At 35.7% G+C, this 24779-nt stretch overlaps 2 protein-coding genes across 4 annotated transcripts in view; one reads left to right on the top strand and one right to left on the bottom strand.

The window, feature by feature from the left end:
- GNAI3 (G protein subunit alpha i3) overlaps positions 1-21190 on the top strand; it is a 37546-nt gene extending 16356 nt beyond the window's left edge. The window contains exons 2-9 of the mRNA XM_034414773.3: positions 8565-8607; positions 10735-10876; positions 11778-11935; positions 15867-15995; positions 18495-18624; positions 19119-19272; positions 19751-19961; positions 20045-21190. Of these exons, the coding sequence (XP_034270664.1) occupies positions 8565-8607; positions 10735-10876; positions 11778-11935; positions 15867-15995; positions 18495-18624; positions 19119-19272; positions 19751-19941 (947 nt within the window). The 3' untranslated portion in view covers positions 19942-19961; positions 20045-21190. The remainder of the gene's footprint in view (positions 1-8564; positions 8608-10734; positions 10877-11777; positions 11936-15866; positions 15996-18494; positions 18625-19118; positions 19273-19750; positions 19962-20044) is intronic.
- A 1185-nt stretch (positions 21191-22375) lies between these two features.
- GNAT2 (G protein subunit alpha transducin 2) overlaps positions 22376-24779 on the bottom strand; it is a 37771-nt gene continuing 35367 nt past the window's right edge. For all 3 annotated transcript variants that reach the window (XM_034414781.3, XM_034414783.3, XM_034414780.2), the window contains 2 exons: positions 24371-24585; positions 22376-23332 (listed from right to left, as the gene is read on the bottom strand). In XM_034414781.3, the coding sequence (XP_034270672.1) occupies positions 24395-24585 (191 nt within the window). In that variant the 3' untranslated portion in view covers positions 22376-23332; positions 24371-24394. The remainder of the gene's footprint in view (positions 23333-24370; positions 24586-24779) is intronic.

The raw sequence follows: 24779 nt of genomic DNA on the forward strand, positions 1-24779 counted from the left end.
GCGGAGACCAGCTGCAGTGGGGGTGAACGTGGCTTCAGGAGCAGGCCGAGAAGCCTGAGACAATTGGCTAGCAACACTAGAGGACCTTGACCTAGCCCTGACACCAGATTGGTTAGTCTGAGATGAAGGTAGCCCCTGAGAGGTGGAAGGACCATCCACACACAAGTCACTAGAGATGAGACCTTCATCAAGGGAGAGTCCTGGGTTACCAGACTCTTCCTGGCCTACATTTTCAGCCACTGGCTCCAACTGTTGTTTTGCTTTGGCAAATTGTTTTTCTAGGGCATTGTGCCTACGCTGGGCATCTTTATCAGACTTAGAAGACCTGGTGGATCTAGCAGGCCTAGAAGATTTAGCCTTCTTCCCCTTGACCTGTTTAGGGGAGGGTGCTGGAGAAGGAGAAGGACTCATGTCCAGGTCAGAGGAAAGGGCAACTGCCTCCATATCATCCATAATACCAACCCGTTCACAAAATCCAATATTTATTAATAATCAAAAGACAATGAATGAATTTCAATAATTAAACTTATGATAATTAATATTTAAATTTTCTTTCTTTTTCTTTTTCCCTTTTTTTTTTTTTTTTATGAAAAAGCCACAATTAATAGGCAGGGAAAAAAATCTTCCTCCAAAAGGAATTAGACCAGAGTAATTAATCAGGGATGTTTACAGGTTTTTTTTTTTTTTTTTAATTATTTAATAAGGCAAAGCAAGTACTTCCCTGAACAGCTCCAGGCACTTCCTCTCCAGACGGGTGGTAGATGCAGGTATAGTCTGGACAGCGTCCACACCTGCCAACAAACCAACGACCCTGGAAACCAAAGCCCAGGTCGTGGTGGCAATAAAGCAGCTGGAATCAGCGGGCGTCCGACAGCTCACAAAATGGCGTCCCGCGATGGCGTCCACAAACAAGTCGCAAGCCAGGCGAAACAAAGCGCCTACGGCTGGACCGAAGCTGCTCTCAATTCGGCTCAAAACAGAATAAAACAGAAAGGGGAGTTTGCCAGCCGGCAGGGACTCCAGCCGAGAGGAGCTATTAGCGCCGAAAAACTCCGCAGTCCCTCGATAATATAGATAGCGGCAAATGGCGGGAAAAAGGAGATCGAATAAACCGCCAGTAAAGCCAAGCCGCTAACGGCGGCCGGAGCCCCGAACCGCCGTTACGAACCTGCAAGCCTCTCCAATTAAAGGCAGGCAAAGTTTAGGATTCCAAAACAAAAATAAAGTAAAGAAAAAATAACACAAACTTAAGGATAAATAATTAATAAAGTACAGAGAATAGACACCCTAATGCTCTTGCAAATGGCTGAGTGAAAAGACTGAGGAAGGAAGCAGGAAGCAGGGCGTATCCAGCTCCAGAGGGTTTGATTGACACCCAGCCATGCAAATAGGAGTGAGCAGTACCCATGTTAAGGAGTGTCTGAACAGCGAGGAGGAAAAACACTATTTCCCCAGTGCATCTTATGGGAGAGGCATTTGGCAACAATGTCAAATACTGCTGTCTATTCCATTCTAAGTTCCATCCTAGTAGTGTGATTTAGATTAGAGTTTATGCAACCTGCCCTGTGCTTTTATGCAGAAACTCACACATATATGCACAAAAGAATTGTATGTACACCTGTCTTTTACATACACATATGCACCCCAGACGCAGGCAACATTTATACACACAGCTTGATTAGTCTCTGAAGAAAAAATATGTCAACATGTACCTGCGCACAAACCGATTCTCAGGCATGTAGGATTTGTAAAGAACCCAGAAGCCTTGCACTATATGCATTACCTACCTTGTTTTTTTCTTGAAGCCAACATAATATTTGAAACAAATTCTATAAAGGGGCTCAGAATCTGACAGAACATTAATTAACCAGAAGCTGAACAAATTTGAAACACAGAAGAGGAAAGTTTAAGTTCAAAACTGGCCCAGATCCATCTGAAGGCTTTGGAGAACTGCCCCCAAACTTCCCAATCAGAGAGGCAATTGGGCAGAAGCTTGGAATGCTGCCAAATCCTCAATTCTAAGTCTGCCTCCCTCTTGGTCACAGAACAGAGCTATTAAGGGGGTTAGAAAGAATTTGAGATGCCATACTCTGCATGCTTTCCTTATTTCGCATGTATATGAAGTCCCAAAACCATTTGTTGTTAGAAAGACATTTATTCTTACTTGTGATAAAATTATTGCAGTTAAAATATTTTTAATGAACTTGAGTAGTAATAATACTTAGCCGTATTAAAAGAATAGAGAAACAAGCTAAAGTCAGCATACTTTTCATGAAGTGACAGTTTACTCCTTATATAATTGTTCCTATTAATTAAAATTTGCTGCTCATTGAGAATACTTTTATTCCTTTTTTTGTGTGGTGAAACTTACAAACAGTACAAGAACTGCATATTTTAAGTTCATCTGGAGTGAAGTAACTTTAACTCCTATAGTATTTCAACAGTAGAGTTGAAAAGTGGCACTATGAGAGAAATAATTTAACTTTTTCGCTTTTTTCTGTTTCGTTTTCCCCATGTTACGTCCTGGTTTCAGGTTTGTAGTAAATATTTTTCTGGAAAATTGCATTGGAAAATTTGAATGGGTGAAGGACTTTGTTACTTGTGCCCTGTTTCTTTGATGTAGGGAGTCCACTCCTACCCTTTTCAAATTCTGAGTTTTGCCCCATTTTATGATCTTTCTTGCCACAGTTGTTAAATTAATCACTGCAGTTGTTAAGTTAGTAACACAGTCATTAAGTGAATCTGTTTCTCCATTGACTTTGCTTGTAAGAAGATCACAAAAGGTGATTACCTGACCCCAAAATACTGCAACTGTTATAAATACATGCCAGTTGCTAAGTGTCTGAATTTTGATCATGTGATTATGGGGATGCTGCAATGGTTGTAAGTATGGAAAACAGTCATAAATCGCTTTTTTCAGTGCCGTTGTAACTTCAGACAGACACTGAATGAATGGCTGTAAGTCAGGACTCCCTCTACGTACAGATAGTCCTTGACATAATGACTGTTCATTTAATGATGGTACAGAATTACAACAGCCATGGAATGGCTGTCACAAATTATACCACCAACCCATAGTCACATGATAGCAATCTGGATGCTTGGCAGTCTGTTCACATGAATAGTTGCCGCGATCCTGTGATCACCATTTGCAATCGTCTCTACTGCTACCTGCTGTGAAGCTGAGATTCCCTTCTGGCAGGCAGCTCTTTGTGTCCACTTGGCATGGAGCTGAGATTCCCCCCTCTCCCTGCTGGCAGTCCTTTTGAGAGTGAAAGGGCTTCCTGCTGGAAGACAAGAACTCCTCCAGCAGGCTGCAGAAGTGGTCAGATCCTGAAGATCTGAGCTCTGTTCCTGCAGCCCTTCAGAGGGATTCCCTTCCACACGCAGAGGTGAGCTGGTTAGCAGGTGGCTCCTTTGCTCTATTTAATAGAATATGAAGAAGCTAAAGTGGTCTGGGATTTTAGAATTCAAACAGACAGGCACCTGCTGCATAATACACCAGGCTTAACAGTTGTCAATTATAAAGACTCTGGATAGTGGACCTGGAGACAGCAGAATAGAAGGAAGAAACTGGAGAAGATTACAAAATATAAAGATCCACAAATAGAAATAGAATGACTAGTAAAAGAAAGCAAAGGTAATCCCAATAGTCACAGGCGCCTTGGGAGCCATCCTAACAACTAGAATACCACTTGAACACCATCGGCATTGACAATTTCACCATCGGACAATTGCAAAAGGCAGTGTTACTTGGAGCAGCTTGCATCCTGCAACAATACCTCTAACACCATAAAACTTCAACATCTGCCTATCCCATGTCATTGGGAAGGACTCAGTAGGTGGATAAAAATGCCAAATCCAATCTGAATAGCTGTCTGACTGTGTGATGAACTATAATAATATTTTAACATGACACTGTTAACATGTTTATTTTCCAATAGTGTATTTCACTGATAATAATTTTAACTAAATTAAAATTAGTTTTTATTTTAATTTATCCACCATTTCTTGACGTCCTGCTCCCAGCACAGGTACAGCTGTCCAGAAAAAAATCTATGATTCTTATAATTAATTGAAGACCTCACATATGAGGCTTATGCTGTCCATGGCTTTTGAATTTAATTGTGATATTGATAGTTTAGTGTTCAGGATATTGTTTTTTTTTGTTCTTAGCTGATTATCTAGTAACATATTTCCTGGTAAATATATTCTGTTTTGCTTGTGATTTAAGTCTGCTACTTATTATTTTAAGCACTATATTATTCCCGCTTAGAAGTGGTTCAGAAGCATCACAGCTGAGAATCTATCCCAAAACAAATATTATAATGATGAAATACATGCAATCTCTAATCCCCATCCCCCAGTCCAGGACTGGCTTTACTTGGTTTGTATAACATACTTAGAGACAACCTTTTTTTCCTCTGGGAAAAATTGATAGATTATTACTCCCAGGAGACTCTAACGTACGTAAACAAGTAGCAATATTTGGTTCTGAAATACTGCATAGCATGCATTCAATATTGTATTCTTTCAGAATTAATATCTTCATGTGTTTTATATTGCATATAATTCCTTCTTTTACATCAGTATATTAAGTTTAACGATTACATTTAAACTCACAGTTAAAGATGTACAATTTACACCAGTATATACAGATTTGGGTGGGTGGGTACATGTACACTATAATGATCTGTCCCTTTGCTCAAATAGGGTGTTAAGAATCCTGCTGCAGTAGAAGAATTGCATAATACTATAACACAGGAGCTAGAAAGCTGAGCTACTCTATACTTTCTGCTTCATTCCACTTCTAGTTCATAGCTGTAATAAATGCAATCCTGTGCAATAATAACTTTTTAAACTGATATGCTGCATGATGCTATTCATCTTCTTACTTGGGAATTGAAGGGGGAGGGGACTATTTCTGAATAGATATGTATAGGATTGTCCTGTGGATTTTGAGGGAAGCCTATTTTGCAAAGCTGTGTATTGATAATTCAGTATACTAAATATTTTATACCATATTTTTCGGAGTATAAGACACACCTTAGTTTTTGGGGAGGAAAATAAGAAAAAAGCTGATTGGCGGGTGGATCAGCCTCCCAGAATACCCCCAATCAGCTGTTTCCAGAGGTGAATTTTAGCAACAGGTTCGTTGGTTGTGAGCTCTGTGCCTTGCTTTTTTTTTCTGCCTCTGAAACTTCTGAAACTCTGTTTCAGAAAAAACTTTTTTTTCCTGCCTCTGAAAGCAGGCAGTTATTTTGTTGCAATAGATTGTTTTCTGTTAACTGCTGACATTTTAAGCAACTCCACTTCAAACCTTAGTGACAGATAATTATTTATACTTGTATGTCCCATTCCCCAAAGACGAAAGGTGATTAATATGAATTTTTAAAGATCCTGCTAAACCCAACTATAGACAGAAATAAACCCACCACCACCCACACATATCTATCGCAGCCTCCACTTACATCCTGTACAAGAGGAAGGTTTTTATACATTTCCTCAAGCATAGGAGGGATGAAGGGGACTAAATTTCAGTAGGGGGCAGTTTCAAAAAATTGGAGTGATTTAAACAAAGCTGTGTGGACTTTTGATGTATATTTTAGAATCTTGAAGGACTTGGAGCTGTATCCAAGTAATATTTGTCTCTACTAATGGGAGGTTCTTTGCTCTAGCTAGGATCGAAGAATGGAGTCTTCCATTATAGAACAGGGAATAATATAATTTTCAGTGTTGAATTTATTTTTACTGACAAAGAAGTGGAAGCAGTATGCTCCGTCCCATATTTGTGTAGACCAAGTTTTCCTGATAGAAAAAAATATAATTTTGAGTGATTGTATTTTCCAATTGTAGCTCTCCTTTTCCCAAATCTGCACTGGATGATGAAGGGATTGTTTTTTAATAGTAATAGTAAGATATGAGTCTGTATATGCAGGCAGATGTTTAAATAATCTTGGGCTTTTCTGTTAATTTACTGACTCTTCTGAAATGGAAATCAGAGCTGCTCCATGAAATCTGGGAGGTCTTACATACCTTTTTTCAGTTTACAAAATTCACAGGGTTCCTGTTTTGTTTTTTTTTAAAGCTAAAGCACTGAAATAATTGGAATAATGCCAAGTTCACATAGCACATTACCTTGCCATATTCTTAGGAACAAAAAAGTATTTATTATTGATACATAATATGCTTAAATTACTTTAATTCTGGTGTTGTAATACTTGAGAGTCTAATAGGTTTATTGCAATTTATTTGTCAAGCATTCTGATAGTACTGTAAAAATTGTGCACAATGACCAACAAATTATATTTGGCTCCAGTAGGCAAAGCTATTCCTATTAACTGCCTACCCTGTAGCGAAACTTTTTTTCTTGACTGCATTTTTTACAGAATTAGGGAAAGCTCTTAGAGCAGATGTCATTTCCTCCTTAAACTTGAATAACCTGCAGAATAATTCTGCAGAATTAAAGTAATCTGAGATAGATTAGTTAAAATGAACATTCTTTTATTTTTCTGGTGAGCTTCAGCACATATAACAAAGATTTGTTTTTTTTGTTTTTTTTTTAAAAGGGTTCAGTGGGTAGGATATGTTTTTTTCATCTCTACATTATTCTAGGGCAAGTATTCTCACATGTGCTGTGAGAGGGAAGCAGAAAGATTCCATACAATAAATCATTAACAGAATTCATATTCTATCTTAAGTCTCATAACATGGCTTATTTGTTGTATAAATCCAACCATTAGGGTTAATAAGTATTTTTAAATCATGGCTCAGCATGAAGGAAAATCCTGGTCAATATTGAGCAGCTTCAGAGAGATTGAAAATAGTGCCATAAACCTGTGAGTCAGATTTGCAGTATTCCCGGATAGCAAAAATGCTTGCTAACATGCTTTGAATTAGACAACAGATATTTCCCCCCCAAAAAAGTACCCAAGGTTTATCTGATAGTCTAATAACCTGAATAAATTGATTGGGAGGCACCCAGAATTGGTTATAAGATGGGTGGCTATATAAATGTTTTAAATAAATACAGTAAATAATTAATTTAGCTACAGGTAGTCCTCAGATTATGATGGCAGTTGAACTGGGATTGCCATCACTAAGTGATATGGTTGTAGAACAATGTCACTTGATTGCATTGGTTAGTAATAGCATCCCAGACAGTCCTGATTCATAATCTTAGGACTCATGGAAGAAGTTGAAGTGGAAGAGGTGGTAGTCCCAAGTAAGGAATGCTGGCGTAGGGGAGGGCCTATAGGTCATACTGATTATCAAGATAGATGTCAGACAAGATTCAAATAACTGGATAAAGGGTTGAATAAATTTCTAGTATTTGAAATTTATATAGATATATAGACTCTAGTTAGAAAGTTAAATAGATCTTTGTGATTAATTTTATCCCAGGTGAATTTGTTCTGTGGATATCCCTTGCTAAAAAAATTCTAGTTACAAAGATGTATATTGTTGTGTGTGTATACACCCTGGTACTTGGAACACACCCACCCATAAATACACAATGTAAAATATACATGTGTGGTACAATTTAAGCATATAAGTTATATAAATATATAATATTCAGAGTAAATCTAAGGGAAGGCAGAGAAAGGGATCAACAACAGAAATATTTCCAGTTCATCAGTTTCACAATAGAAGATGATTTTTCTTCCTTCCTGTTGATTCAGATCAGCAGAAAATTATCCCCCCTTATTTGTGTTTCGTACGTGTGTTAGTTATACAGCTTGAGAGTCTGAAAACCCACAGCTGATTTGACACATAAAAAACTTGTGTTCATGCAAGAAATACTTGTTAGATCTGACAAAGTTATTTACGGATTTGGATCTCCAATTCTCTCGCTTTGGCAGTGAGATATGCAAACTGTTTGGGAGGTTTTTTATTTCAACTTGATTTAAAATATGGTTACTCCAGTAGAGAATGGTAATATTTTGTGTGTGTATGTGATGAATTAAGTAGTTATTAGGGTTGTGCAAAACTTAAACGGGGCTTCATTCCATGAAGAGTGATCATATCATTCCAGATTCACAAATCAAAATGTGATGAATTGTATCAGGTGCTTATAAAGTGCTTTGCAAATTTTATTACTGTATTATTCTACTTCTGCATTGGTACAGACCATATTAGGTGGTGCAATTTCACTTCCATATATTAGCAGTGATAATTGGGGAACTTAGTGGCATTGGAACTTCTGGAATTGTCTTGTGTAGCTACAGAGGCCAGTTTTGTCATTTTTTTTTTTTTTTTACATTCCACAAAATACAAATAAAGATAGATTTTGCCTTTGACTGAAATCATATCCTCTCAGATTTTCCTGTCTATATCCAGTCAGGACTCATTCACATAAGTCTAATGGCTATATAGTGGAAGAATAAGTAGAATTTTTCAGCTTAAACCCTCAGTAGTTTATTTATGATTGTTTCTTAAGAGGTGTAGTTGCTTAAATTATGTCTAGTACTTTGATGCTTCTGGATCCATCGACTAGTAGGACAAAAGTCATTTTTGCTCAGACAGTACATCAAAATAATCTCAGGTTTTTTTTCTCCTTTTAGGTGCTGGAGAATCTGGTAAAAGTACCATAGTGAAGCAGATGAAGTAAGTAAGCAATATATGATATTGAAAAATTCGTTTGAATTGAAGCACAGTGCCTACATATGAAAGAGCCCCTTTTTCCATTATACAGTACCCGAACTATCATGGATACAGTATAAAACATGCCTGTTGTGATCTCACTGGATTGGGTGAGATTATTATGTAAACAAAAGGTACTTCAGTTTGTGCAAGTCCCCTTCCCTTTTTTATTTTTCAGATGCAGCTTCACTATTGCATAGCATGTACCAAATAATTCTGGTTGGCTCATAGCCTTAACTTTTCAGAGGTCATATGAATTGAATCAGAAAAAAGACAGTAAAAACCTACCATAACTGAAATCAAACTAATGTATTTCATTTATTTGTAAGAATTACATCTGACTCCCAATGACTTTGTGCAGTTCACAAGCAGAAGGAGGGAAGGAAAGAAAGAAGGAAAAGAAATGAAACATAAGAATAGACAATAATAAAGGAGAAAAGATTGCAAATATAACAAAAGCTGGACAGAAATGAAAAAGAAACAGATCCACACAACTCAAGTGGGCTTATCCTCACCAAAGGATGTGAAAAGTCAGATTTTCAAGACCTTTCAAAACACCAGAGTGGAATAATCGAGGGATGGGGGGGAGTCATTCCAAAGGTCAGATGCTATAGAGAAGACACATTTCAGGGGTCCGGATAAATGGTATTGTATAATCAAAAGAACCTGAAGTGCACCAAGCCTACTTGATTAAATTGGCTGGGCAGATACTATGTGAGATAGACAGTCCCTCATACTCTCTACCATGTAGCAGCAAAGGTTTAAATATAGTCATTATTTTATTTGACCATTCTCCAAGAACCCTACGAGCGATCAAGAGGGTTATTTCCATGGTGGATAAAAATCAATGATTTAAAAAAAAAAAAACTGATTTTTTTGATTTAAATCGGATTTTTTTTTATTTAAATCGGATTTTTTTTATTTTTATCGAATTTATTTTAATAAAAAACTTTTGGGGTAAAAATCTATCATAAGATAGTTTTCTATTTAAGATACATAAATAATTTAGTTTCTTCAGCATGAAATGGAGCTTAGTTATGTAGCATGAGGCTGTATATTCTGCAATACTGGGACTATCGGTGAGTCAACAGTGGGTCAAAGGAGTAGCAGAGATGACAGTTGCTCTTTAAAAATTATGATTTAAATCGAGTTGATTTAAATCAAGCCTTTTTACTAGTGATTTAAATCATGATTTAAATTGTGATTTAAATCAACTCGATTTAAATCAAATCCACCCTGGTTATTTCCTCTTACATATCGATATAACAATCTTCTCCAACTTGGTATTCTTGTTTTCATTCCCAGGCAGCATGCTAATAAGGATGGTTGAAACTGCATGGTCAAAACACATGCCATATGGTTATCCTAGATTAAGATAGTAAAAAATGACTGTCATAATCACTTTGGGATTCATGACTAAATGGAAGTTTCCTAGAGGTAGTCTTCAGTTTAGAACCACAATTGAGTCTGGAGTTTTAGTTGTAAGCCATTGTGGTCACTTCACTGTAATTGTGAAGTGGACTCAGTTCAGTGCCTGTTTTTATGTTGGTCACCGCAAGTCACCATAGTAATTAAGCAAATCAAGTGATGGTAAGTGAATCACTGTTTCATCTGGTTTTTATATTTTATAATTGTTCTTATTTACATGCTTTATTATGTTGTAAGCCACTCAGTGCCACCTAACATCATGCGGTGAGTGGCATATTAGATAGATAGATAGATAGATAGATAGATAGATAGATAGATAGATAGATAGATAGATAGATAGATAGATAGATAGATGATAGATAGATAGATAGATAGATAGATAGATAGATAGATAGATAGATAGAATGAATGAATGAATGAATGAATGAATGAATGAATGAATGAATGAATGAATGAATGACAGGATCATAAGTCTGAATCCAATTTATCCAATTGCCAAGCACCCAAAATGCAAATCAAATGACCACAGGGATGGTCATTACTTTGAGGATTGTCATAAGTAGATTTTTTTTGAGTACATCATAACTTTGAATGGTTATTAAGTGACAAGTCATAAGTCAAGGACTATCTGTACTCCATGCTTACTTCCCTGTTTTTCTCCAGAATCATTCATGAGGATGGCTACTCAGAGGAAGAATGCAAGCAGTATAAAGTAGTTGTCTACAGCAATACAATTCAGTCGATCATTGCAATAATAAGAGCAATGGGAAGACTAAAAATTGACTTTGGAGAAGTTGCCAGAGCTGTGAGTATAAATAATTGTTTTGTATACAATATTAGAGTGCAAAATAAATAAATAAATACAAGACAGTTTTGGCAGGCACCTGATATAACACACAAAAATTGAGGATAATCTGCTTTGAAAATTTAGTTGCAGTTATTATAATTTTCTTGGGAGAAATGAGGATATTGTAGAATGTGATCATGCACCAAGAAATTTTTGACAAGTGTTGAAAGGAAATAAGACCTTTTCATTATTGTCCCCATGTAAGGAATGTTGTACGCTTGGAAACTTAATACCTACTTTCTTGTAGGTGTTAGGAAAAACTTTTAATTTATTTGCACATTTTAAATTAACTTTTTAATGTATTCTGCTGTGTTCCTTAATCTACTGTTAATATTGTTTTAATTGTCCGTATATTACTATGTTATATAAACTAGCTTATTTCCTGGGTAGTCCATATACAGTGCTTCTATAATATTTGTCAGTTATGTAATTTCTGGCAATTTGCCTTTCTGCACATTGGCAAAAAAACACACTCCAGAGACGTTTAATCACTTTTCGTAAAAGAGAGGGTTTCTTTTTGAAGTATTACGACAATGATAGGCTGTGACAATTTTGTACTTAATAGTAACTTGAATTACCTTGCTTGCCAGGAGTTTGCTGAAACTCTAGTTCATTACAACTACCATTTTCTTGGTGGTTCTAATCCTGTTATATAAAATGTATGCCTCGAATAGTGATTTCTCCAGTATTACTTGGTTATTCCCAGGGAAGTGTTACAGAGAAAGAGATAAAAACCATTTTTGGTAGATAATAGATAATGTTTCCAATAATTTTATATTTTACCTAAAAACTACTTCTGATGATGGCAGCAGCGTATTATGCCATTGAATATCAGTATTTAAGCAGTTTTCTTTTGCAGGATGATGCCCGCCAGTTGTTTGTACTGGCTGGAAGTGCAGAGGAAGGAGTAATGACTCCTGAGTTAGCAGGAGTGATTAAAAGGCTATGGAGAGATCCTGGAGTTCAAGCCTGTTTCAGCAGATCAAGAGAATATCAGCTTAATGATTCTGCATCCTAGTAAGAAAACCTTCTAATAGATTCTAAGTAGCTGAATTGATCGCCTCATGCTCTTGATATTTTATAAATATTTTTTATAATCTGAAAACTACTATTTATTTTGCAGAATTACCATGACATGAAGGAATACCTCTAAAGAATTGTTGTGGTATTTCTCAACAGGCTATGGGAAATCTTTCTATGTGAGGATATAAAAATTCATTTGAGGAAAATTGTTTAATAAATGGACAGTTGATGGAGGCTTGGCTTTGAAGATTCCCAGGATTGTGTTTAGTTGATCAAAGCAAGTTCTGTGGGTCACATGAAAGGGAGTGAACTGTCAAAGCTAACAACATTCACTTTTATCATCTGCTATAAAGGACATTAGGAAATCTGCTCTTTAATTGCAATTTTGGAATCTTTCTATTGGAACTGAAGTGCACAACAGAACAAAGTGGTACTGATTCTTCCCTCTTCCTCTTGCTAAACTTGTCATCTTCCATATTGTCCATCATCCTATTATCTTGACCGAAATGGGGGAAATCCACAGTAAGGTACCTTGTTTACATAGGATAAGTGTTTGTGTTTACGCCATAATAATTGTATTGCTAAGATACCGGGAGACAATTTTAATTATTTTGTCATTGGAGAAGCGTTTCTAAGCAACAGTTTAAAATCCATAAAAATGGAATAAGGAATTCCCTCCCCCAGTGGGAGCAAACATTCTCCTTCCCTCTTTAATTTCCAAGGGATCCTTTTGACGGAAAGGGCTGCAAGAAAGGAGGAATCCATCATGCCTAAAGGCTCTTCTGTGTATATCTAACTATGGTCCTGCAATATCTCTACCTCTTTTATGACTTCACATTCATTTAGTTGGAAGAAAGAACTCCTGTGAAGTGGTATGAAACTGACTAGGATCATTAGGAATGTTTTGGGTTTCACATTGCTGTACTCCTTTTTGAAGTTGCTGTAATGGGGTCTAGGCTGTCAGGGATTTTAATCTTTCTTGAAATAATGGTTTGTGCAGGTTCCAATTACTTTACCACATTTTTTGTAGAGTTTCAGGATCTATAACTTCTCTAAATTGAAGTTAACAAAAGGTTTTATTAGTACTGTAATTCTCCAGAATATAAAGCATAATGGGCAAAAAAATTGATACGTCAGTTTTGCTTCTGAAAACTTAATCTGATCTAAACTGATAGCTCTGCTATATACAGTAAAGGAAATATATCATATATTGAAACAATCCACAGGCCCTTGTGATTAAATTTCAGCTCTAAGCAATTCTTAGGACTTGGAGTAGTTCTTGCATTTTTATCCCAGCAATTTGTTTCAGACCTTGTGAAGCTTGAACTTTGGTTAAATTGTTAGCTTGCTTGTCTATTATTTTAGTCTTTAAGCAGGACAATATGCTATTCCTTTTAATGCCAAATCAGTGTATTCTTTCTAATAGAAGCTAGAGTATTAAATGTGAATGATGTAACTATTCTAGTATTGTTTAACAAAAGATTATTGTTTTTTAGTGGAAGTAAGTATACTCTGCCCACTCTATATGGAATTAGGCAGTGGTGGGATTCAGCCAGTTTGCACCACTTTGGGAGAACCGGTTGTTAACTTTCTGAGCAGTTTGGTGAACTGGTTATTGGAAGAAATTATTAGGACAGAGAACCGGTTGTTAAATTATTTGAATCCCACCACTGGAATTAGGTAATATCAAATCTATAGTTAAGAATATGCCTCAACAGTGAGACAGTTATACTAAGTTAGTTTAAAATTTCCTTAACAATTGAAAGTCTAAAGAAACAGGTGGGGATATAATGCACATTAAATGGTTTAGGTTAAACATTTCATTATTAAAGTGCAGTAAAATAAAATTTATTTCTTTTAAGAATATATGATCCATATCACTGGGTGAATCCCAATAGGTTATACTTGAACCTATGTATACTTAACCTGCTACTTGTCCCAGCATTTCTTCAATCATATCCCTCCTTTATTTTATTCTGACAATAATCAGAATTAGGAATATGCCTGCCGATATTGTAGTTTTCTTCCAAGCCTTTCTAGCAAGATGGACCATTCTGATTTAAACAAAAAATAAAAGAAAGAAAGTTAAAATATATCTAAGCTATGATGTCAAAATGCTAAATAATATTTCCATTATGAATTGCACATTAAAAGTTTAATATAGAGTTTCTCAAACTTTGCAGACCATAGTGATTGATTATAATGTGAAAATTCCATCATGAATGAAACCAGTAATTTCACTGGTTTTAGGGAACTAAATATGTCAGTAAAAAATCTATAACTTTCCTCATACATTATTGAGTTAGATTTTATTAAGTGGGTCATCAAGCGGCCCAGTTTTATGACATTTGTTTGCAGTGATCATCAAGCGAATCACTTGGTCATTAAGCAAATGCATTGAATTTTTACGATATTTTGTCAGACAGAGATCTGTTTATTCTTTAAGGCATCTTTAAAATGATCTGTAAATTTTGGAGTCTTTGTAAATGGTCCTTATATTAACACCCAATGCTCATATAGCTGATATTTATACTGGTTTTATTTTACATTTTCTAAGAAATTCATTTATGTATTTGGCAATCCTAAAAGTTAGGAATATAACTGTAATATAGGCTATTATGTGGGTCCTGTTTGAGACTTCTTAAAGCTTCCTAGATAAATTGTGTCTTAGCGTGGTTTTAAGAAAGGATTTTGTTAATCTTTTGTGTTCTTAAACACTGCATTGCATCCAACTCTTGATTTCTCTGAAGTTTCTTTCATCAACTCAGGCAGTGGTACGTAACTCCGGCAGTGTATATAGTGTTTATAATAGGAGATTGGCAGGATTGCATTTTCAGTTTGTGCATGTTGTTCCTCCCTTTGCCCACTCAGATAAAAGTAACTGTCCATTCTTTCTGCACTACATTTCTTACATAACTTGTAACTATTTGTGGATAACTGAATATAAGATTCATCATCTCATATGTAAGAGTTTAAGATATAAGGAAATAAGAAAAATAGGATAGCAACAAGCCAGAAGAGAAAGTAGGAGAAAAGTGAAAAACATAGAAAGGGTAAACTGGAAGCATATCAACAATATAGAGGAAGATACTGAACATTTAAATAGAAAAGAATAATATTTTTAATATCTGTCATGACAAAGACTTTCCCACTGAACATTGGGGTGGCTTCCTCTTGTAAGTTAATATGGGGACAGTTAAACAACAGGAAAAAATATACTACTATAATTGTTTTTGTATGGCACCATGAATGTACTTGTTTTAGAGAACAAAGATAAGTTTGTTTTTTTGTATTTAACTTACAAATAGGCAACCGACAGGCATAGAAACCTTGTTACACTATAATTCCCATTGCCCATTTTGCTTGGAGTAATGAGAGTTGGAATCCAACAACAGCTACAGCTAACTGATTCTCTCAGATCTAAATAATAATAAAATTAGGAACTACATTGATACAAGGAGTAATAGATCCTAATGTCTTTAAAAATAGAGAACTAGAGTATGGTTTATGGAAAATATTGGACTAGAAATTGTTGAGAATATTCGTAGTTTAGGTTGTAGGTTTTGGCAGCGATTTGTTCTCCAAGCTTGCTGTTTAGCTCCTGGACATTTCATTATCAAATTAGGTAACATCGTCAGCGGGGTTTTGGATGAAGTATTGGAAGCATTGGACTCTCGATATATAAATTATAAATTATATTCTAAATTTATAAATTATATTCTAAAGCCTAAAACCTAAAGCCTTAGAACCTAAAATACGACCATTGATTCTAGACCATTTGAACTCAGCCATAGCTTAACATAAAATTAAAGAACATATTCTGTATCGTACCAGTTTCAATTTCAGTACTCAATTAGAGGATCAGTTTGTTCCTGAATATTTTCTTCCCTTTTTTTATCCCCTCCTCATTCCCATTCTTTTTTAGCTACCTAAATGATTTGGACAGAATATCCCAGCAGAGCTACATTCCAACCCAACAAGATGTTCTACGAACCAGAGTGAAAACAACAGGCATTGTAGAAACACATTTCACCTTCAAGGACTTGTACTTCAAGTAAGTGGCATTAAGAGTTGCAGGCTGCCATGTTGTATATACTCTTAAACCACCATTTCTTGGTGTAAAATTTATGGCTCTTCTGCACTTGTGGTACAGTTTTTGACTTTGGCTCACATGATATAGTATCTTTCCGATTCTTTTGCTAGTGATTCTTGATACAGTTCACTTTTTTATTTTCATTGTTTCATTCTTTTCAGCTGCTTTTATGTTGGGATCACAAACACAGGTACTGAATCCTTGCTTTACAGGAGCATGTATACTAATGGTATACTGGCTTCTGTTTTATATTGTTGGTTGGAAGTGTAAAATATAAAAGCCCCACATAGAGACTTTATAATTTGCCATGCATTTATTTTCTGGTGTTGCAGTGGGAGTTGAAATTAACATGGCTCTCTGAACAATGCATGGCTTTCTCAGCAAAACAATAGACATAGCATTAACCAGTCAATAGTACAGAACATTGGCAAGGAGCATGCATAATTGTTTAAATGCTTATCATTAATAGTGCTTGATGTAGAATGGGGCTGTGTTATTTTCCACTGTGATACACCTAATTATGTCATGATTGGATGACATATTAACCATTTATCTCCATGTAGTTTGCCACCTCGTCTCCTGATTGATCCCTATAGGACTTGTGATGTTCTCTTTTCGTATACTTTCAAACATCTTGGCTCTGCTACTACTGTATCTGATTTGTAAAATACAGCAAAATGCAGAATGAATGAGAACAACAAGAAATTCAGATTATTCCTGGTGCACAATGCCATCATGCTTCATAGTGGGATAAGAAACCTTTGCTTTCACAGTTCATGGAGCTCCAAAGTGTTATATAGTCTACGAATCAAATAATGAAACTGTAGGGCACACTCACTTGTTAAGGTGCCACTCTTCCCAGTGTTATTTAGTTAGACCTAGGTAGTATTCCTTTGACTGAATTTCCCACAGTCATCTTTTCATGCCAGCTTAAGGTTCTATTGAAGCCAAAGAGTTCTCCATCATTCACCACCCTTATCTTACTAATTGTAATTTTAAAGCTATAATAAAGTCTAAAAGTAAACCTAAAGAAGTTGCGATTGGGAAAGAGAGGTTTTGGGCTTGAAATTGTATAGGAAGTCCTCAATTTATAACCATTTATTTAATGACTGAATTATGGCAGCACTGAAAAAGTGACTTATCATCAATGACCATTGCAACATCCCCACGGTTAAGTGATCAACATTTTGTTGCTTGGCAATTGGCACTATTTACAATGGTTCCAGTTTCTCAGTTCCTTTGATTTCCATTGATGACCTTCCAAGGGGGCTTCTGACAAGCAAAGTCAATGGGAGAAGCCGGATTCACTTAATAATTGCATGCTTCACTTAACTGTGGTGGTTCACTTAAGAACAGTGGCAAAAAAAAAAAAAGGTTGTAAAAATGGGCTTGACTCAGTTAACAACTGCATCACTTAGCAGTGGAGGTTCTGGTGCCAGCTGTGATCGTAAGTCAAGGACTCCCTGTACGTAAATCAGTTGTGGAAAAATCACTGTTGGCTGAGCCTCTGCTACCCTTGTGTACCCCTTGTGTATAATGAGATAATAATCTTGCATCAAAGATGAACGAGACAGAGTTTATGTAATATATGTACTGAAAACAACATAAATGCAGCGTAATTTGTATACTGCATTATCTCTTCAGCCTGTTCCATTGAAAAAGCACCAAAGCTCTTCTTCCATTACCCTTAGTTTTTATTTTATTTTTTTCCTTTCTCTCTTTTTAATGAGGGGAAAGTTCTTTTGGCATAATCTATCTCAGGTGAAAGCCCCCATGCGGCTTTTTCATGGGAGGCCTAGATATTTCACAGTGTCCAGCTCTGCAATGTCAAGTGGTAAAGAAACACCAGTCAGTATTGTTTCTTCACTACCAGCTGTTTGCTGGTTCTTCCCTGAGCACTTGGAACAAAAGGCTGAACTATTTTATTTGTGTAGAATACCCTGTTTATGATAAGGCCTCAAAATGTTACAAAAATTTGATCCTAGAGCAAAGAGGGCTTTTTAGAATGACATAATTATGTTATTTCCCTCATCCTATTTTTATATCATACCCCCCTCTTCCTTTATAGCACTAAATGAAAAATAATGATTTAGCATTTGATGATTAATCTCAGCCTTGGGGTTGTTGTTTTTTGCTAGTTGCCCCAAGCATATAACTCTGGATAGTATACCGCAAAGTATAAACAAAGCAAAAATAGCATCAAAATAGCCAATGCTACATAAAGTAATGTGTACAAACAGATTCAGACAGAAATTATTAAAAGCCTTTTATAATTTTTGTGGTAAAATAATATTACAGCAGTGGATAATTTAATGAACTTTAGCATTTAGATCTGGCAAAGTCATTTACAGCTTATTAAAGAACCCCCTGTTGTGCATGTGTATCTGTGTGATAACTAAACAGTTGGATTTAGTTTTCATTTTGCTAAAATGAATCTTCAAGTCCTTATTTTTCTGCCAGGATGTTTGATGTTGGTGGTCAGCGTTCAGAACGTAAGAAATGGATCCATTGCTTTGAAGGAGTAACAGCAATTATATTCTGTGTAGCTCTCAGCGATTATGACCTTGTCCTTGCTGAGGATGAAGAAATGGTATGTTACTGTAGAGTTAACATTCTAAATGTGGACTGCGACAGAAATTCACCTTAAACTTTGCATAATATAATTTAATCAAACGTTTTGCTATTGTTATTCCTTGAACATTACAAATGGTAATATTTCAATAGAGATTAGGGGCAAGCTTTTCTTGTCTGCATTCTCACAATTTGTGCAGTGAATGTATTTGAAGTTGGGAGGTTATGGAGATTAAAATTGCCTCTTCTTCATAACTGAATGTGAATATTTAAATTTGCATACATGATTTGAGATGGGGAAAATGGTTTCTGACAGAAAACTGCAAAAAATGTGATATTTCAGAGGCTTTTTGTAACATTTGCAAAAACATACATTATTTAGCATGTTTGAAGAGATGGTTGTTCTTTTAATGTTGGGATTATTTTTTGACAAAATTTGCACTGGTAATTGGGTTGAGGTTGTAATTATATGAAGTGTCAATGCTGTATTTCATTAGTGTTTTTTCTATTCAGAATCGAATGCATGAGAGCATGAAACTCTTTGACAGCATTTGTAACAACAAGTGGTTCACTGATACATCGATCATTCTTTTCCTGAACAAGAAGGATTTGTTTGAGGAAAAAATACGGAGGAGTCCACTAACAATTTGCTATCCGGAGTATCCAGGTAAGATTTTTCTTAAGGCAAAACAGAAGATCACAACAGATATGTGTGTGTGTGTGTGTGTTATAGTAATTTCATTAAAGATTATAATTATAAGAATAAAAAAATTAAAGGATGAAAGAATAGAAAGAGTAAAAGATGTGGAAAAGAACGAAGAAAGAAAAGTAAGAATACAGGGAGTTCTTGACTTACAACCATTCCTATAACGATGTTCCAGGGTTGCAACAGCACTGAAAAAAATTATTTTGGGGGAGGGGACTTTTGGAAAGTCATTAAAAGTGGTGAAAGACTATCATATTAATCATGATGGTACATTCCTCTGAATATCAGCTTTGGGAAATAGCAGCAGCAGAGTTAGTCCTTGTGCATCTTACTTTCCAGAATAAAGTGGCTGGACACTGTAGGAAGTAAGATGATGGACTAGATAAGATTTTGATGTAATTCATTAGAGCTGCTCTTACGTTCGGTACCATTTTTCTAGGTTCTAATACGTATGAAGAAGCTGCTGCATACATTCAGTGCCAGTTTGAAGATCTGAACCGAAGAAAAGACACCAAGGAAATTTATACTCATTTCACCTGTGCCACCGACACCAAGAATGTGCAGTTTGTGTTTGATGCTGTTACAGATGTTATAATTAAAAACAATCTGAAGGAATGTGGACTTTACTAAAAGGAAAGAAACAGAGAAAGGTAAATTGTGAATTATAGTGTTGCATAAATATGTGCCAGGCTGTCATATGAACTTGTGCTAATTTTTGAATTTTCTTCTTTAGATTTCAGGATGTGGACTGTTTCTTTGCTGCCTTGTGAGACAGCTGCAAGCATGAACAGGACTGGGGAATGAAAACAGCATGCAAAACCTTTGCATTCTTTAGCACAATCTTCTATATTAGGGATATTTTACTGATATGGATGCTGAAGTTAGATTCCAAAAATGGAACTATTGTTAAGTGTGATTTTTTTTATCATCCAAGCATCACTTGGATTGCATAATTTGAAATATGTACAGCTGTTATGAAGTTTTCATCCCAGAACTTCAATATGTAGCTTTCTTTAATAAGTCATCATTGCTCTATTTTTAAAGTTTTTCCATCAAACTATATATTGATTAAATTTTATTTTCTTCGCAATGAATCTTACATTTTAAAAGCAAACAAAAAAAACACTTAACTATGCACATGATGTGACCAGATCATGCAGAAAGTTTTCCTCTTAGCAGGAACCTTTTTGTTTTTAAAACTTGGTATGGTCAGAACTTGCTAGTATTGCAACTACTTTAAAAGGGCCTTAGAATTCTTATGGTTAAAGCTGTGGCTTTCTTCTAATATATACTATGTCAACATTCTGCTACATATACTGTAAGGCTTTTCCCTTCCTTAAAGGTAGATTTCCTGTAGCAGGTTTAACAAATTATGTGTGGCTTATAGGTTGGGAGGATTTAGCCTGGTTAATGCTGAGTACCAATTTGCTGAGTGTGCAGCTGGTGTAGCAAGTAAAAATCTGATTCTTTTATAGAAATTTCGGAAGTGAGTACCAGTTAGCAAAATGATTTGTAAAATTCCAAGCTTGGGGGGGAGGGGGCAGGGAGAGTATATGCTGCTATAGGGCTACTGTATCAACCACTTAATTGTTGTGTATGTGTTTGGTCTTAAAGCAGTGGGAAGTTTTGTAGACAGTGGAATTTGTTCTGCATTTACCAGGGCCTTTTATCCTTAAGAGATTTTGGAAATGTACCAACAGCATGTAAATGTGGTGCCAAGTTCCTGTTTGCCATTGTTTTTCTCGTAATGAAAATTAAGCAGAGTAAGGGCATTTCTTTGCTTAACCATTACACTGAGACTCTTTCCCAATTTTCATGTACAGTTTCAACCTGATGTAGTTATTGGCAATATTAAAATGGTGAGTTAAAAAACTTAAAAGTTCCTAACTTTATTGGTGCCATTTCTACAAATCCTTGTTAGTTTCTTATTTCCATTTCTGACTTTTGCAAATAAAAATGTTAGTTAGTCTGATTAATTATTTGCTATTGCTAAACTTTTATATAAATAATTGTAGGATTATATTTTGTCAAAAGTTCATTGGACTGCACCAAATACTCAGGTATCACTGAACAGGCCTTCCTTCCTTCCTTCCTTCCTTCCTTCCTTCCTTCCTTCCTTCCTTCCTTCCTTCCTTCCTTCCTTCCTTCTTTTCTCTTTCTTTCTTCCCTCCCTCCCTCCCTCCCTCCCTCCCTTTTTTGGACTGCGGAGTCTGTGTGTTCCCTAAGAGTTAAGGTATTGTAAAACAATGGGGCAAATCCAACTATTAGTAAAATTGATATTGTTGATAGGACAGAACCAATTTAATACCATTTTATTGGTACTAATAACCTTTACAAGGAGTAATAATAACATCTGAGAATGGTGGCAAGTCAATTGTCAGTTTTTACCATTTGTCACATCAACAAGGTATTACAATGGCTATTTTAAAATGATACATTGTGATCATTTATTTATATCCTGCTTTATTATTTTGGTAAATAACTCAAGGCAACAAATATATCTAATATCCTTTCTCCTCCTATTTCCCCCACAATAACAACCCTGGCCCAAAGTCACCCTGTCGGCTTTCATGCCTAAGGCATGACTAGAACTCTGTCTCTCAGTCTCCCATCCTGACGCCTTAACTCCTACATCAAACCGGGTCTCTTGATACTATTAAAAGTATTTTAGCAAAAGACGTGATAATGTTCTACTCATAAATAAGATGTTATAAATAAATACCTTACTAGCTTTATGAGTGTACAAGTGGGAGAACACTCTTCATAAATGCATGAATCTAATAAATCAACCATCTAAGGTGACATGTACATTTTTTTAAAAAATGGGAGCATATTACAGGTTACTTAATCAGTTTAAGACCGATTTCATACAAACATGAACATGTATTCAAATCAGGGAAATATATTGTATAAATTAATAATGTATTGAGCCACCATTTCAGTTCCTATAAACAGCATATGAATCACAGCAGATATTTTTGAAAAGAAAATGTGAAGAGGAATGGCTATGGAGAAAAGGAACGTGAAGAGGAATGGAAGAAATTACTTTTCAACCATGCACCCGTACTTTTTAATGCAAATTTATTTTTATCTCTTACATTTATTTGAAGCTGCATGAGGAATTACTTGCAGTGCATCTTAATGCAAGTGGTATCTTATCTAACAATACAACTTGTTTACAAATGTTGAGAAACAATACAGCTCTAAATAGGATGAAATGCCTGATACAATTGTTTTATTTTTGTATCCCTCTGTTCCCTATGTGGGTGTGGGAGAAGTTCTCTGCTCCTGTGATGTCAGTGGGTTGAAGCTGTATATGTGTATGTTCATTACCACAGGATTAATAAGACAAGTAGACAAGCTGTCTCCACAGCAGGTATTAAAGCACTGCTGTATTCTATGAGTATGGGGGAAGAGACCTATTCTAAATTCACTGAATTAGATACTAGAAAACTTTTTTTTTAAGACATGGGTTCTAATTGCACCAGTTTCAAACAACTGCAAATAGATTGTGTGTTTGGTCTATTTTTAATAGAATTAAATCAGGAAAATGCCTCATTTCTATATACAATATACAGTTTTTGGACTTGGACATTCAGACCATTGGTTTTAAAATGAACAGTTCTGTTAAATAAGACCCCAAAGCACTGATTGTGTTTTTCCTGTGAAAGAATTATGGCTTATTTATAAATAGTTAAATGCGGAGAATCAGTGTTTGACATAAATTCACTGTTTGTAAACCAGTTTGTCTTCACCACTGCCCATGTTTCCATTTCCACTTTCACAGATTGTAGAGTACCTCAGAAAGGAAACTTATCAAAGAAAATTATTCAGAAATTGGAGACTCTTCACTTTTTGTTCCTTTAGCTTTTTTGATGGCATGTTCTTGGTAGAATTGTTTGTCTTGAGTGAGAACTGTTATCTTGTTAGAATTGTTTATCTTCTATGGAGAAGTATAGATTCCTGAATGACTGTTGCCTCTGCTCAGCAGAATGGTGAAGCTCTCAGGAAGCCCTAGTTCCTGATAGATGAAGATGAGATAATATTTTGAATAATGAAATCAAATTACATTTGAACTTGAAGTTGTCAAGAGAATGACGAAGATGTAGAGATAGGTTTTATGTATATACATACACACATGCATACCTTCAAATGTTTTTCAGCTTCAACCCTAACATCCCGCTAATTGTGTTCAGTGGTCATGACATGTGAAGTCTAGCAACATCTAAAGATGTTTTGGAAATAATTGCATCTTTATACATATAGTACCATGTAAGCACTATTTCCTATACTCGGGAACAACTAGCACATACGTGTGAGGGGAACCTTTACCTTTACCTTAAGCACTCTGGGTGACCTTGAAAAAGCTTAAATAGAATTGTGCATGGCTAGTTCTTGGCTGGGGTGGCTACTAGGAAATCCTAGATATATCTAAAAGCTGAAAAAAACATCCTGAAAGAAGACAAGGGTCTACCACTTCCACGTCATTTTCAATCCTGCTTCCTTCCCCCCATGGATGTGACCATGTAGTCACTAGGAGTTGATTCAAGAGAGACTATTTACCTTTAAAAAAATCCTGAATCCTGTACTGAGCACCAGCTTTGATTTCGCTTATAGTATTATATGAGGTAAAACAACCTCATGTAGTACTATAAGCAAAACCAAAGCTGGTGCTCATTACCTGTGATTTCCTTAAAATTCCTCTTCTGTTGCATTAGTATCTTCAAACCCGTTTTGGAAATAATTGCTAAGCGAAGAATTTGGCAATGGTGCTAACTCTTCTGATGTAATTATTGCAAATTGTTGTGGCAAAAGAACTGAAATAGCAGGGTACTTGCATAGTTTTAATGCAAGCATCCTGTTGCAGTTTAACTGCTGCTTCCTATTACATATGTAGCCCAGCTGACTTGGCTACTGTTTGCATTTAGTTATTATGCACATTTGACTTTAAGCACTACTGTTCAGAAGTAAGTATAGTTACAAGCATAAAGTAAGGAAATGCTAAAGTATACTTACTGCCTAATTTCTACTTTAGGAACAGATAATTGAATGTAATTACCTTTTCTTTTAAAAAGCTGTAATCTTAGAAGAGACCACAGTCCTTTAGGTTCTCTTTGATGATTACATCTGTTACTGCATCAAATACAAATTTGACGTTCTGCGTATCTGTGGCACAAGTCATGTGACTATAAATTTCTTTTGCATCTTTTCTCATGTTTAGATCAAGAAACTGGAGCTTGATGTAATGGCCTGCATCTTCATATGTATTGGGGCCTGTTGGGAAAAGGAAATGGGAAAACATAAACTAAACAAGTGCTAAAAAAGTATCACTTATTGTTTGGATCCCTAGTTACTCATTTACAAGAAGGGTCTTAGATCTAACAGCAGTTTCTCCTGGTGGAAATGAAAAAGAAATGGTATGTTGCCTTGAGTTCCTGAAGGAAAGGCAATGTAAATGTAAAAATTTG

The sequence above is a fragment of the Pantherophis guttatus genome, chromosome 3 (assembly GCF_059756535.1).
Source record: "Pantherophis guttatus breed Tessera chromosome 3, ASM5975653v1, whole genome shotgun sequence".
NCBI classification, from domain to species: Eukaryota; Metazoa; Chordata; class Lepidosauria; order Squamata; family Colubridae; genus Pantherophis; species Pantherophis guttatus.